This window comes from Pseudorasbora parva, chromosome 4, assembly GCF_024679245.1.
Source record: "Pseudorasbora parva isolate DD20220531a chromosome 4, ASM2467924v1, whole genome shotgun sequence".
Lineage (NCBI taxonomy): Eukaryota > Metazoa > Chordata > Actinopteri > Cypriniformes > Gobionidae > Pseudorasbora > Pseudorasbora parva.
In genome coordinates, this window is record NC_090175.1 from 7845805 (window position 1) to 7860708 (window position 14904).

At 41.6% G+C, this 14904-nt stretch overlaps 1 protein-coding gene across 1 annotated transcript in view; it reads right to left on the reverse strand.

Moving 5' to 3' along the window:
- Positions 1–14904, reverse strand: part of LOC137073758 (vascular cell adhesion protein 1-like) — a 130448-nt gene that overhangs the window by 3808 nt on the left and 111736 nt on the right. The window contains exons 10-14 of the mRNA XM_067442467.1: positions 3939–4193; positions 3586–3840; positions 3247–3510; positions 3077–3170; positions 2912–2960 (exon numbers count right to left, since the gene is read on the reverse strand). Of these exons, the coding sequence (XP_067298568.1) occupies positions 2912–2960; positions 3077–3170; positions 3247–3510; positions 3586–3840; positions 3939–4193 (917 nt within the window). The remainder of the gene's footprint in view (positions 1–2911; positions 2961–3076; positions 3171–3246; positions 3511–3585; positions 3841–3938; positions 4194–14904) is intronic.

A 14904-nucleotide genomic window follows, 5' to 3' on the forward strand; every position in this document is an offset into this window, starting at 1 on the left:
GTTCTAGCCATTAAACAATGTTTTTTTCTTCATATTTATGTTTAAATATTATAATATTATTTTTAGATTTCATCTGATTATGATAGGCTATAAGTGCAAAGATGCGAGTGGGTCAGAAATGATTTTGGTGGTTATATTTAGTTTAATATTAAGTTTTGTATATTTATAATATTATAATATAATATTTATAATATTAAGCCTAATATGTGTAGAAACGAAAAGATTTAAATAAGCACATGGTGCAATGTTCAGAACTCACGGTAAACAACCAGCGTTATACAGATGATCACGGCGATGGGCATGAGCGGGATGGTAAAGTTTAAGGGATTTTGTTTTTTTTACCTTCTACTGAATATGATCGGGTGCAAGTATATTTTAAACAGGTAGCACTTATTCACACACGTCATTTTGTGAATAAGTAATTTTGTCGTTTTCTCTAATGCATTCAAAAACATCTTGTAGTGCTTACCTGCTTACAGTTATCAGTATACTGTTATATTCTATTATATGATTTTGTCATTTCACACTGTGGCCAATTTAAATGTTACCAACTAAATGAGACATACTGAGTTTATAATTACATTTATTAATTGCGTTTAATTATTGCATCTAAACACAATAGTGTTGTGCCAAGATTTTTCACGTGAATAAAGGCAAATAGATTTGCACACTTTGCTTAATCACTGGTCTAGTCTGTTAAACTTGTCAGAAGTTCTCGTTTCTAATCTGCCCTCGTAGCCTATTTTCTCTCTCATCAAAACCGAATACCATCAGTGGTTGTACATCAAGAGCAGGAACAGTTTTTGTGCATTTTGTTTCGCGATCTGACCGGAACAAACAGAAGTCTCTGCAACGGCGTTAAGCGTTAGATTAAAGCGCTCGTCTGTGTGGAGACTGCAGGAGCCGCGAGAGAAATCTGCTCCACTGATAACAGAGGCAACGAGCGCCAGATCGCCTCTTATTTAACAAACGAATGAAATGATGCTCTTCTAGTTAACCAGAGATGTTTTATTTGTATTAGTTAGGTTAATCCGTGAAGCAAGATGTTTTAAAAAAAGTGGTGGGGACATGTCCCACCCGCAAATTACGCCTATGAGTTAAAAAAATTGGTTGATTGACGCCAATCGGACGTTCATGTTTTTTTTCCGTCTATTTGAAAGTTCGGCTAATAAACATGTTGCATATACGGCCTGATTATGTCATTTTTTTAAAGTTACATAAACTGCTTTCAGGAGTTTTTGACCGGCATATCATCAAAATGTCCGGAAAACGAAACCTCTGCCTGTCACTTTGACCGGCACCATTTTTTTCTAGTGGAAAATCTGGGATCAACGTGACGGTGAGTAATGAATGACAGGATTTTCAGTTTTGCCTACCCTTTAAGTGGGGCGTTTTCCCACTCTATATTAAAGACATAAATGGGAGATTATTTATAATAAACATGCTGAAACAAAAAAAAATCTATACATTAAGATAATGGTGCACAATCAAAATTAAAGATGCTAACGCATAAGAAAGATAACGCATCCTCTGGTGTTATTGATGTCTACTGGAAGTTAAGTTTGGGCCACAAAAGCGCGCATGCGCAGTAGCGTTTGTTTATGTTGCTGCCGTTGAAACCAAGGGGGTAATCTAGCGCTCGGAAAGCGTTCCACCCCTAGGGGCTGCCATTGCTAACCAAGCCATCACCTGCTGTTAGCATCCCATTGACTCCCATTCATTTTTGAGTCACTTTGACAGTGAATAACTTTACATCTGAGACGTTTAAAGACTCCATTTGTCCATTGTATATTTCTAAAGAAACACGACAATGTATAAAAGGCTCCATTACCTTGTATCTTACACTATCGCCCCGCAGAAGCTGTTTTTGTAAAAATAGGCTAACGATTGCGTCATAACCAACGCGACCCTGTCGCACAGTTGAGAAATTACCGTATAGACCTGAGGAGACGCTCGCAGGCAATCTTTTACTGTCTATGAGACAGTCGGGGGGACGTGGAGACATGTCCTGGAGACTAGTCTGATAAAGTCAAGGGGGAAGAATGGGTAGAAGCCCATAGTGAGCCAAAAGCAACGGGAGAAAATAATTTAAACAACGTGATTCAGCTTTCGCTTTCCACATCTACTAGAAGACTCACAGCTGTCAGACAGGAGGCTCACGTCACATCTACGTCGTCAAGCTCAGTCTGAGCCTGCGCAGTTCGCTCAGCCATCAGGAAGTGAGAGCTCCTAGGTTGACTTCATTATTTCGCCGTAGACGTCAATGGGGTCGCTGTGTCCATTTCTTTTACTGTCTATGGTTGAAACCGTCTATAATGGTTACACGAATCAGTGACTAGTAATGTGAGTTCAGTGAAGCACATGGACTTCACTAATGTCCGCTATTTTGTGTAAATTGTGTCATAAAGTCGTAGTAAAGTTAACGAAAGCACACATTAGTTTCTGTTCATGTGCATAGGACAGAAAGAGTCACGAAATGCGGCACGTGAGAACATAATTATTTAGACATATTCAAAGCATGTAATCTAAGCTTTGACTGAAAATGTGCGCACACTAAAAGGGTTTAACATACAAAATGATTGTTTAAGAGTACAAACTAAGTTACATTTGGCTTCTTTTGTGTTTATTGAGCAAGTGAATGAGTGAGTATAAGACATGTTTAAAGAAAAAGAGTTTGTGCAGAAATGATTAGAGAAATAAGTGAACTGAGATCCTCAATTCATAATTGACACTAATTATTTAATTCTTTCAGGAGACATGTTTCAGAAAACATTCTTCTAATAAATGTGTTTCACTGGAAAGATGCCTGTTTCTTTGCAGACCTGTAACACACACACTATTGTCTTCAAAGTTCAATGCGACACAATCTCACTGTGTAGTTGTAGATGGAGGTGTGTGTTTGCCGACTCACCTGCTTTTGATTCACGTCTTCAGTTCCTCCTTCTCTCCTCTTCTTCCTCCTGAAAACAGAGAGAAAACTATTACAAAATGTTTGTGTTTAAAAAGAAAAGGAGAGTCAGTTTATTTTAGATGTGCGATTGAATTTTTGTTTAGTGTGTAGACAAACTTCACTCACTTTATGAACACGATGATGATAATGATGACGATGATGATGAAGATCAATCCCGCCACGAGCCCATAAACTGTGTGCAGAACTGCTCTCTGAACTCCTGAAAAAAGATGATCATGAAGATCATTTCACATGAGAGACGGACTGAACTGAAGGAGTGTGTTTATAGGAAATACCTTTAACAGAGAGTGAAACAGACGCTGATCTCTGAGAGCCATATTTATTCTGAGCCTCACAGTAGAAGCGTCCACTGAAACTGGAGTTAAAGCTGGAGATGCTGAAACTCTGTCCAGATCCAACAGCTGAGGTTTGATCCTCCTTAAACCAGCTGAAGTTCACAGCAGGAGGGTTTGAGTCACTGCTGCAGCTCAGAGTCACTGAATCTCCCTCCACTATTACACCAGAGGAATTAAGGGTCACCACAACATCTCTTGGTGCGTCTGAAAGAGACAAAAATATCATTATTGGATAACTCACTATAACCAGACGATTTACTGACTCGGTTATTCACTCACACATGACATTAATCTTCACAGCATCAGAGTCTTTCTCTCCATATTTATTTCTGGATCTGCACTTGTATTCTCCACTCCCATCAGAGCTGATCTTGGAGATGCTGTAGACTCCTCCAGATCCTACAATCAGTTCTCCTTTAATCCAGCTGAAGTTCACAGCAGGAGGGTTTGAGTCACTGCTGCAGCTCAGAGTCACTGAATCTCCCTCCACTATTACAGACGGACTGACGGACACTGAGACGCTCTTTGGAGGATCTACAGGAAAATAAAAAAATATATAAAAATGTCATTCAATAAGACCAATGATTAAACAGTTATCACCCAGAACTGCTCAAAAGTAAAGGCAGACTCACACATGACATTCACGTTCACAGGAGCAGAGATCTGAGATCCGTGTTTGTTTCTAGCAGAGCATTTATATTTTCCACTGGCCTCAGACTCAATATTAGTGATCCTGTAGGTGTCGCCAGATCCCAGAAGTGATCCTCCTTTAAACCAGCTGAAGTTCACAGCAGGAGGGTTTGAGTCACTGCTGCAGCTCAGAGTCACTGAATCTCCCTCCACTATTACAGACGGACTGACAGACACTGAGACGCTCTTTGGAGGATCTACAGGAAATATATAGAAAACAGGAAAATAATTATTTTATTTATGCCATAACCTTCCATCATCATTATTAAACTGCTGAAGACTATCTAAGTATGAATCAAAATATTGATAAAAAAAGGTTCAAATCTTTATCTGAACTGATCAGGGCTCCAGACTAAAACACTGATTAAGGAGCATCGGCTCCTCTAGGGGAAAAATAAAGAGCCAATAGTGTTAAGTGCCACAAAATAATAAGTGTGTTTTAATTTTGTCATGTGTTGTCAAATCTGCCCTCCTTTTAATTTTAATTGTATTGTATTTTCATCTCTTGGCCACTGAGTTTAGTTTGGCCTCCTCTTAACACGTCCTATAAACCATTTGTTTTGCTCACACCTATTCTTTATTTCTTCATTATTAACATCTGAGAGGATACATTTGGTGAAATGCAGCTCTTCACGTACAGTTATATAGGCAGTGTTGAATCTCATGTTTAGCTCCTTTCTTTATGTAGATGTCAGGTTAGGTAAAAGTATAAGAATTATGTAAGTGCGTATAAAATGCCTCTTTTATAGTTATTTTTCTATCTGACTAATGAGTTTATGAGCATTGAGTGTCATTTCTGAGGTAAATTTGAGTTTGTTCTTAAGCTGTTTTACACAAACTCTTATTAAGCAAAAAAGTGAAAGGAATCCAAAACCACACTCAATCCTTCTTTGCATTGAGAGAGAGAGAGAGAGAGAGAGAGAGAGAGAGAGAGAGAGAGAGAGAGAGAGAGAGAGAGAGAGAGAGAGAGAGAGAGACTTTGAATTACTAAAAATTAAAAACCATCATTCAAGAAATGCATGAACAAAAAAGTAAAATATAAAACTAAAAACATACACCCAAAAACACACACGTGGATAAACTACAACAGATACACACGACACCAACTAATCGTTAACAGTTCTTGTGTTTAACTGATACTGATATGGATTCTTATTGTCAATATCTTTAAATCTTTACTGTTTTCTGTAACTGCCTGAACTTCACATTATCTGTAGTGCAGCATCCATAACTGCAGGAAGATTACTCAACTGTCTCTGTTAATGCCAACATCATCAAACTTATCGTGCTGGTGGGGATTACTGTTTTCACAGACTGAACGCCCCCTTCTTCTTCTTCGCCTCTGCTGCTGAACTGCTAGCTGTCAACATCCGGATTAATATGTTCAACATTCGTTAGTTAGTTACACGCCACTTTCTAAAATTGTATTTTGAGCTATTTGCGTGTTTGTCTACACTGAAACTAACCATTATATGTGTGTGTGTGTGTGTGTGTGTGTGTGTGTGTGTGTGTGTGTGTGTGTGTGTGTGTGTGTGTGTGTGTGTGTGTGTGTGTGTGTGTGTGTGTGTGTGTGTGTGTGTGTGTGTGTGTGTGTGTGTGTGTGTGTGTGTCCACAATGTAAATGTATTTATAAACATACTAAATTGTTTTTTTGAAAATGTAAAAACGCAGAATGTTTCTTGTAATGGGTACCCTAACTTTACCCTTAAACTTACCCACACCACCACACCTGTCCCTAACTTTACCCTTAAACTTACCCACACCACCACACCTGTCCCTAACTTTACCCTTAAACTGACCCACACCACTACACCTGTCCCTAACTTTACCCTTAAACTGACCCACACCACCACACCTGACCCTAACTCTACCCTTAAACTGACCCACACCACCACACCTGTCCCTAACTTTACCCTTAAACTTACCCACACCACCACACCTGTCCCTAACTTTACCCTTAAACTGACCCACACCACCACACCTGTCCCTAACTTTACCCTTAAACTGACCCACACCACCACACCTGTCCCTAACTCTACCCTTAAACTTACCCACACCACCACACCTGTCCCTAACTTTACCCTTAAACTGACCCACACCACCACACCTGTCCCTAACTCTACCCTTAAACTTACCCACACCACCACACCTGTCCCTAACTCTACCCTTAAACTGACCCACACCACCACACCTGACCCTAACTCTACCCTTAAACTGACCCACACCACCACACCTGACCCTAACTCTACCCTTAAACTGACCCACACCACCACACCTGTCCCTAACTCTACCCTTAAACTGACCCACACCACCACACCTGTCCCTAACTTTACCCTTAAACTGACCCACACCACCACACCTGTCCCTAAATCTACCCTTAAACTGACCCACACCACCACACCTGACCCTAACTTTACCCTTAAACTGACCCACACCACCACACCTGTCCCTAACTTTACCCTTAAACTGACCCACACCACCACACCTGACCCTAACTCTACCCTTAAACTGACCCACACCACCACACCTGTCCCTAACTCTACCCTTAAACTGACCCACACCACCACACCTGTACCTAACTTTACCCTTAAACTGACCCACACCACCACACCTGTCCCTAACTTTACCCTTAAACTGACCCACACCACCACACCTGTACCTAACTTTACCCTTAAACTGACCCACACCACCACACCTGACCCTAACTCTACCCTTAAACTGACCCACACCACCACACCTGACCCTAACTCTACCCTTAAACTGACCCACACCACCACACCTGTCCCTAACTTTACCCTTAAACTCACCCACACCACCACACCTGTCCCTAACTCTACCCTTAAACTTACCCACACCACCACACCAGTCCCTAACTCTACCCTTAAACTTACCCACACCACCACACCTGTCCCTAACTTTACCCTTAAACTGACCCACACCACTACACCTGTCCCTAACTTTACCCTTAAAGTGACCCACACCACCAAACCTGTCCCTAACTTTACCCTTAAACTGACCCACACCACTACACCTATCCCTAACTTTACCCTTAAACTGACCCACACCACCACACCTGTCCCTAACTCTACCCTTAAACTGACCCACACCACCACACCTGTCCCTAACTCTACCCTTGAACTTACCCACACCACCACACCTGTCCCTAACTTTACCCTTAAACTGACCCACACCACCACACCTGTCCCTAACTTTACCCTTAAACTGACCCACACCACCACACCTTTCCCTAACTTTACCCTTAAACTGACCCACACCACCACACCTGTCCCTAACCCTACCCTTAAACTGACCCACACCACCACACCTGTCCCTAACTCTACCCTTAAACTGACCCACACCACCACACCTGTCCCTAACTCTACCCTTAAACTGGCCCACACCACCTCACCTGTCCCTAACTCTACCCTTAAACTGACCCACACCACCACACCTGTCCCTAACCCTACCCTTAAACTGACCCACACCACCACACCTGTCCCTAACTCTACCCTTAAACTGACCCACACCACCACACCTGTCCCTAACTCTACCCTTAAACTTACCCACACCACCACACCTGTCCCTAACTTTACACTTAAACTGACCCACACCACCACACCTGACCCTAACTCTACCCTTAAACTGACCCACACCACCACACCTCTCCCTAACTTTACCCTTAAACTGACCCACACCACCACACCTGTCCCTAACTCTACCCTTAAACTGACACACACCACCACACCTGTCCCTAACTCTACCCTTAAACTGACCCACACCACCACACCTGACCCTAACTCTACCCTTAAACTGACCCACACCACCACACCTGATCCTAACTCTACCCTTAAACGGACCCACACCACCACACCTGACCCTAACTCTACCCTTAAACTGACCCACACCACCACACCTGTCCCTAACTCTACCCTTAAACTGACCCACACCACCACACCTGACCCTAACTCTACCCTTAAACTGACCCACACCACCACACCTGACCCTAACTTTACCCTTAAACTGACCGACACCAACACACCTGTCCCTAACTTTACCCTTAAACTGACCCACACCACCACACCTGTCCCTAACTCTACCCTTAAACGGACCCACACCACCACACCTGTCCCTAACTCTAAACTGAGACACACCACCACACCTGTCCCTTACACTACCCTTAAACTGACCCACACCACCACACCTGACCCTAACTCTACCCTTAAACTGACCCACACCACCACACCTGACCCTAACTTTACCCTTAAACTGACCCACACCACCACACCTGTGCCTAACTCTACCCTTAAACTGACCCACACCACCACACCTGTCCCTAACTCTACCCTTAAACTGACCCACACCACCACACCTGTCTCTAACTTTACCCTTAAACTGACCCACACCACCACACCTGACCCTAACTTTACCCTTAAACTGGCCCACACCACCACACCTGACCCTAACTTTACCCTTAAACTGGCCCACACCACCACACCTGTCCCTAACTCTACCCTTAAACTGACCCACACCACCACACCTGTCCCTAACTCTACCCTTAAACTGACCCACACCACCACACCTGTCTCTAACTTTACCCTTAAACTGGCCCACACCACCACACCTGTCCCTAACTTTACCCTTAAACTGACCAACACCACCACACCTGTCCCTATCTCTACCCTTAAACTGACCAACACCACCACACCTGTCCCTATCTCTACCCTTAAACTGACCCACACCACCACACATGTCCCTATCTCTACCCTTAAACTGACCCACACCACCACACCTGTCCCTATCTCTACCCTTAAACTGACCCACACCACCACACCTGTCCCTAACTTACCCTTAAACTGACCCACACCACCACACCTGTCTCTAACTTTACCCTTAAACTGACCAACACCACCACACCTGACCCTAACTTTACAGTCATGTTTCAAAGTTAAAGTCATGTTTCTTCATTCTTTCACATTCATTCTACTACACTATGTGTGAAACGACTCAAATTAAACAAGTGTACAGTATAAATACTAGTTGTAAAATGAGAACTGTTTGAAGCAATCGGATTTCCAAATGAAAAGTTACCTTTCATGGTATTATTCGAGTAACATACTATAAAAAAGAGGGCTGTATATAAACAGTAGAGGGCTGTAAATTAACAGTACATTGCTGGCAACCACAGCTGCCAGTAGATTACCGTTATTTTACAGCACAATTTTTTACAGTGTACCCATAATCACCACACCTGTCCCTAACTCTACCCGTATCCCACCTCAATATCAGCAAAAGTTCTTTGCAATACAGTTTGAACAAAGTAAGTACTTATTTTTTGATGTAAGTGCACAGTACTTAAAGGACAACTCGGGCGAATTTTTACATTTATCTTGATCGTTATATCTTTGTGAGTACAGTCTATAGGAAAAAAATGAACCGGATTGGTGCTTGCAACACGGAGCTATTAGAGTTAATGCCCAGAGCCCCTCCTCAGCTAAAACGACAGCTTTGGGGCATAAACGTAAAGGGTGTCTTTGTGCCTCTTAACAGACACAAAATGCAATAAAAATGTCTGTTCAACATGAACAGGTCCCTTACATGACAACGAGATGCGTTTAGCCACTTAGCCATTGTTTAAATTCATCTAACATTAAACAGTGTTTTAGGCGGCTAGCTGTGTCTCGTGCTGAAGTCCCGTGGGAACTCAGCAGTAGCCGGAAAAAAGGCAGTCCAGTTGGGAGGAGTATCGTGTGTGTAAAGCACGATATGTAATAACACTACTGTTGTTTTTCTGAACACTGTTGAAAAGGCCAAAGAACTAGTTGAAACGGGGATAGTTGTTGATGATTTATTAACCCCTGTGTTACCACTTTCTAGCCTAGAAATCTAGACGCACCCTAGCGGCAGCAAATTTAATCTGCTGCAAGTGTCGTCTAGCAACTCTCAATACCCTTCTGAGCTGTATTCGCCTAACTCTTGCCGGGCCAATCACATCGTGTATAGAGTCGGTGGGCGGGGCCATAATGACGACGGCCGAGTTGTGTTTGTGTGCTTCTAGTAAACACAGAAACTGGCGAACGGCGGCGGTCTTTCGAATCATTTTTGACCGCGACTCTGGAAGACTTGGAGTTAAGCTTTTCTCTGAGAAAAGAACGGCACTGAAGTCATTCTTAAAAAGGGAAGATGTGTTCAGAGTTTAGCCGACCGGATACGGCGAATGTTTAATCTATCAACAAGCTCTGCTTCACCTTCGTTGCTCTGGTTGGTTGTAGCGCTATCCTATCGCGTGCAGAGGGAGTTTGAAAGACAACCGTTTATCCGCCCCTCAGATTGAGCTGTCAATGGTGAGTTTCCAGACCAAACATCTGGATGTGGGTCTGGCTTGTCAGGCTAACCACTTTCTACACCTTCAAAGAAAGTCACGTTATCCAATGTACCACCTTTCTTAAGTAATGAGATATTAGCTAAAGCTTTGTCTTGTTATGGTAAACTGGTATCGCCCATTAAAAAGATCCCTTTCCGCAGTGAATCGCATTTACTAAAACATGTTGTTTCGTTTACATGATTATGAATGACGAGGATGATGTAGATGTGTCTCTGCATTTTCGGGCTGATGATTATGATTACATTATTTACGTAACGACTGACAAAATGAAATGTTTTAACTGTGGCCAGTCTGGTCATTTAATCCGTGCGTGTCCCGCAAAAAATTCAAACAACGAGTCAGCTGGTGCGGGCGTCGCTGTCAGAATCTCAATGATGATTTCAATAATGGCCTGCAAGCTACTGTGAGAAACATATATGATGACACTCGAATGGAAACAGGGCATACCGATTTCAAAGTCCCGTTAAAGAGGAAGAATTATGGATCTAATTGCTAGATATGCAAAGAAAGTAGATAAAAATGAGTTAAGTGATCAGGATGAAATGGAAAGTGACAGTGAATCGTCTGATTCAAGTGTTAGTCTTTCTCAGAGTGATTTTTCTGGACGTCATTATGAGGTTGATGATATTAAACTGTTCCTAAGAGCTACAAAAAATAAGAGAGGAGTGTGCTTCAATGAATACTTTCCTGACGTGAAGCAGTTTGTTGAGAAAACTAGGTGCTTCATGATGGAGGGCTCCTTTATGAATAAAGAGGTCTATCGGCTGAAAAAAATTGTGAGGAAACTCAACTCTGAGCTTAGTAAGGGTGACAGTGAGAAAATCTCATTCTACTTATTGTAACAGAATGTGGGCAGAGTTTTTGATTTGTTAATTTTATATTTCTTTACCTTAAGTATGTGTCATGTTAATGTTGCTACTCTAAATCTGAATGGTGCTAGAGATATGCACAAAAGAGCTGAATTATTTGAAGTGATTCATCAGAAAAGAATTGATGTCACTCTGTTACAAGAGACGCATACTGATCTGAATAATGCTGCGGATTGGGCAGTAGAATGGAATGGGACTGCTGTTTTAAGTCATAAAACTTCAATTAGTGCCGGAGATGCTATTCTTTTTTCTAAGGGTTTTAGTCCACACTCTTATCAGGTTGAAGAGGTTATCAAAGGTAGACTTTTGAAAGTAAGAGCCTCTTTTGAAAATGTGGTTTTTGTTTTCATTTGTGTGTACATACAAACTTCAGTTGTGGAAAGGATTTTATTTTTAAATACTTTGTGTTCTGTGTTACAAAACATTGCTGTTGATGAGTATTTAGTTTTGGGTTGTGATTTTAACTGCACAGAGTCCAACTTGGACAGAAATCACGTTGAACCCCATTTACCTTCAAGACAACGTCTTGTTCAGTTATTAAAGACGCATGATTTAATTGATGTTTGGAGACAGCTTGGTGGAAAACAAAGACAATACACGTGGACTCATGTTCGTGATGGCAGGATTTCTTCAGCAAGATTGGGCAGGTTTTATGTTTTTAAACATCACTGTAGCATTGTTGAAAGTTGTTTTATTACTCCATCATGTCTCTCAGATCACAGTATGGTTCATTGCAGAGTTTTTTTAAACTCTGTAAAGCCAAAAAGTGCATATTGGCACTTTAACACCAATTTGTTGAGTGATTTGTGGTTTAAAGAAAGCTTAAAACATTTTTGGGATGTTTTTAAAACTCCAAAGAATTCATTTAGAATACTGCAGCAATGGTGGGATTTTGGGAAAGCCCAGTTAAAACAGTTTTGTCAGCAATATTCTCAGAATGTCACTAGAGAAGTAACCATGATGTTGAACACCTTAGAGACTGATATTTTAAAACTGCAAGAATTAGCTCACTTGCATGGAAATCAAAGTGATGTGGAGGGTCTCATAAAAAATAAGAAGACTCAGTTATCTGATCTGTTAGGGGTTAAAGCGCAGGGTGCTTTGGTCAGGTCACGGTTTCTAAATGTAAATGAGATGGATGCACCATCAAGGTTTTTTTTTTAGTTTGGAGAAGAAAAGGGGACAGAACAGGGTTGTGGTGTGGCAGGCAGCGGGGCGAGGGACCGCGAGAGCGGGTCGGTGATTAACGTTCACGAGTGCCAGCTGCGTGGCACACCGGTCTCGTCTCGCGGCCATGTGACGGGAGCATATAAGGAGGAGCAAGGACAGCGGAAGACGAGAGAGGACCAGGCCTGGAGTTTATGTTTAGTTTTGTTTATGTGTTTGTGGGCAGTCGTCCGTGAGGGGCTGCCCACGTTTTATTTTGGTGTGTGTTTGCGGGCAGTCGTCCATGAGGGGCTGTCCGCGGTTTTACTTTCATTTTGTTTATTTATTTTGAATAAATGTGTTTGAAACGTTCGCCGGTTCCCGCCTCCTTCCTTCCCATCTACGAACTGTATTACAAGGGTCATTTATGCTCTACGTTCCGAATCTGGAGCATTATTGACTGATCCCAAAGTCATTCGAAAGCAAGCAGTCACTTTTTATGAGTCTTTATATCAAATTAACTTGTTTCAGATTATAGGAATGACAGTGACTTCTTTGATAATCTTCCTCAAGTGGCAGAGGAGGTTAATGCATCAGGTGCCTTGACCATGGAGGAGCTATATAAAGCCCTCCAAGGTATGGAGCTGTGTTACATTCAGTGTTTTGTATTGTTTTGGTTTGTTTCTCTTCTGTTTTATTAGTTATTCTTGGGACCATTGGGAAACTCGGCTGTTCAGTATGGCATCATTTAAGACGCAATGAGTGACGTTCGACCAATCCGCTGACGTGCTGGCATGTTAAAAGGCCTCAGTTTTCATGAATGGGCAGTGTGGGCTAATCAGCGCAAGATCTCGCTCATTTTTCGGCACCTTCCGTTGTCTTGTAAAGTACCCTGATTATTTGTTAGACACTTGACTACTTGGTTCTGAGTTAACATCTTTTTTCTGGAATAATTCTTATACTAGTCCTGTCTGAGAGAATATGTACATACGCTAGAGTTGATTGCTGATGTTGAGAGACAAACGCTGTGTTTTACTCGGCCAGGTATTAAGTCTTTGATTGTCTTCAGTTATTGATTTGAGTTTGTGTTGTCTTATTTAGATAGGTAGTTTTTGTGTTGTGTTAGTTAGTTAAAGGGAGAATTCGCCCTCAACTGTATTTTGGTTTTGATATTCAGCGTAGTTTATTTAAAGCGTCGTATACGCTGAAGATCTCTGTTTTTTTCTAAATTTTTCTTTGTTAGGTAGTTTAGAGGTTTGGGTTAGTAGTAGTGGGGGTTTTGTTTTGATTATTTCATTGATTTGGGTGATTCTCTTGTTTATTATTTGTGTTTCACGTTCTTTTGAACATATTACATTTGATTTAATAAACTATGTAAGCTTCACTACGTTTTGTTTGTGGTTGTTTTTCCTGTCTACACCTCCACAGTCACATCTTACATAAATGTTGCGTCATCATCCCGTTTACATCTTCACGTAACAAGCTGGGAAAAGCACCAGGGATTTACAGTCTGCCAGTAGACTTTTGGTCATTTTGGTCAGAGATTGGAGAAGACTTGCTAGAGGTACTGAATGACAGTTTAGCTGGAGGGCTACTGCCGTTGAGTTGCCACAGAGCAGTCTTGACTCTCCTACCCAAGAAGGGTGATCTGACGGACATCGTGTTGGCGGCCAGTCTCCTTGCTGTGCAGTGACTACAAACTGCTCTAAAGTTTGAGCTAACCGATTGGCAGAAGTTATGGACCAGGTCATACATCCTGACCAAACATACGGTGTCCCCGGCAGGTCAATCTTTGATAATGTTTCATTGATTCGAGATCTTCTTGATGTCTCTAAGGTGTTAAATTTGGATTGTGGTTTAATATCATTGGATCAAGAGAAAGCTTTTGACCGTGTTGAGCATGTGTATTTATGGAGAGATTTGGGGGCTTTTGTTTTTTGTCAAAGTTTTATAGATCAGGAGAAAGTTCTCTAACGTTCAGAGTATTCTCAAGGTCAACGGTGGGTTATTTGCTCCTTTTGGGGCTTGTAGAGGTATTAGGCAGGACTGTTCGCTTTCAGGTATGCTCTATTCGTTGGCCAGAGCCTTTATTACAGCAAGTAAGAATTAAGCTTCATGGCATATCTTTGCCAAATTGTAATGGTAGCATTTTATTATCAGCATACGCTGATGACATCATAGTTCTGATTAGTAAGCAAAGTGATGTAAATGCTTTATCTGAATTGCTTGTCAAATTTAAAGCTCTATCTTCTGCTAATATTAATTGGAGTAAAAGCGAAGCTTTACTTATAGGAAGTTGTAAAAGTGTAAAAGTTATTTTTATATAAAAATTTATTTAGTTTATTTAGGTAATGACACAATAGTACATAAACATTGGGAAGGTTTAATTGAGTCAAAGGACGCCTGGACAAATGGAAGTATTTGACTCCAAAATTGTCATACAGAGGACGCATTTTAATCATTAATAATTTGGTGGCGTCTTCCTTATGGCATAAGTTTGCCTGTATAGAC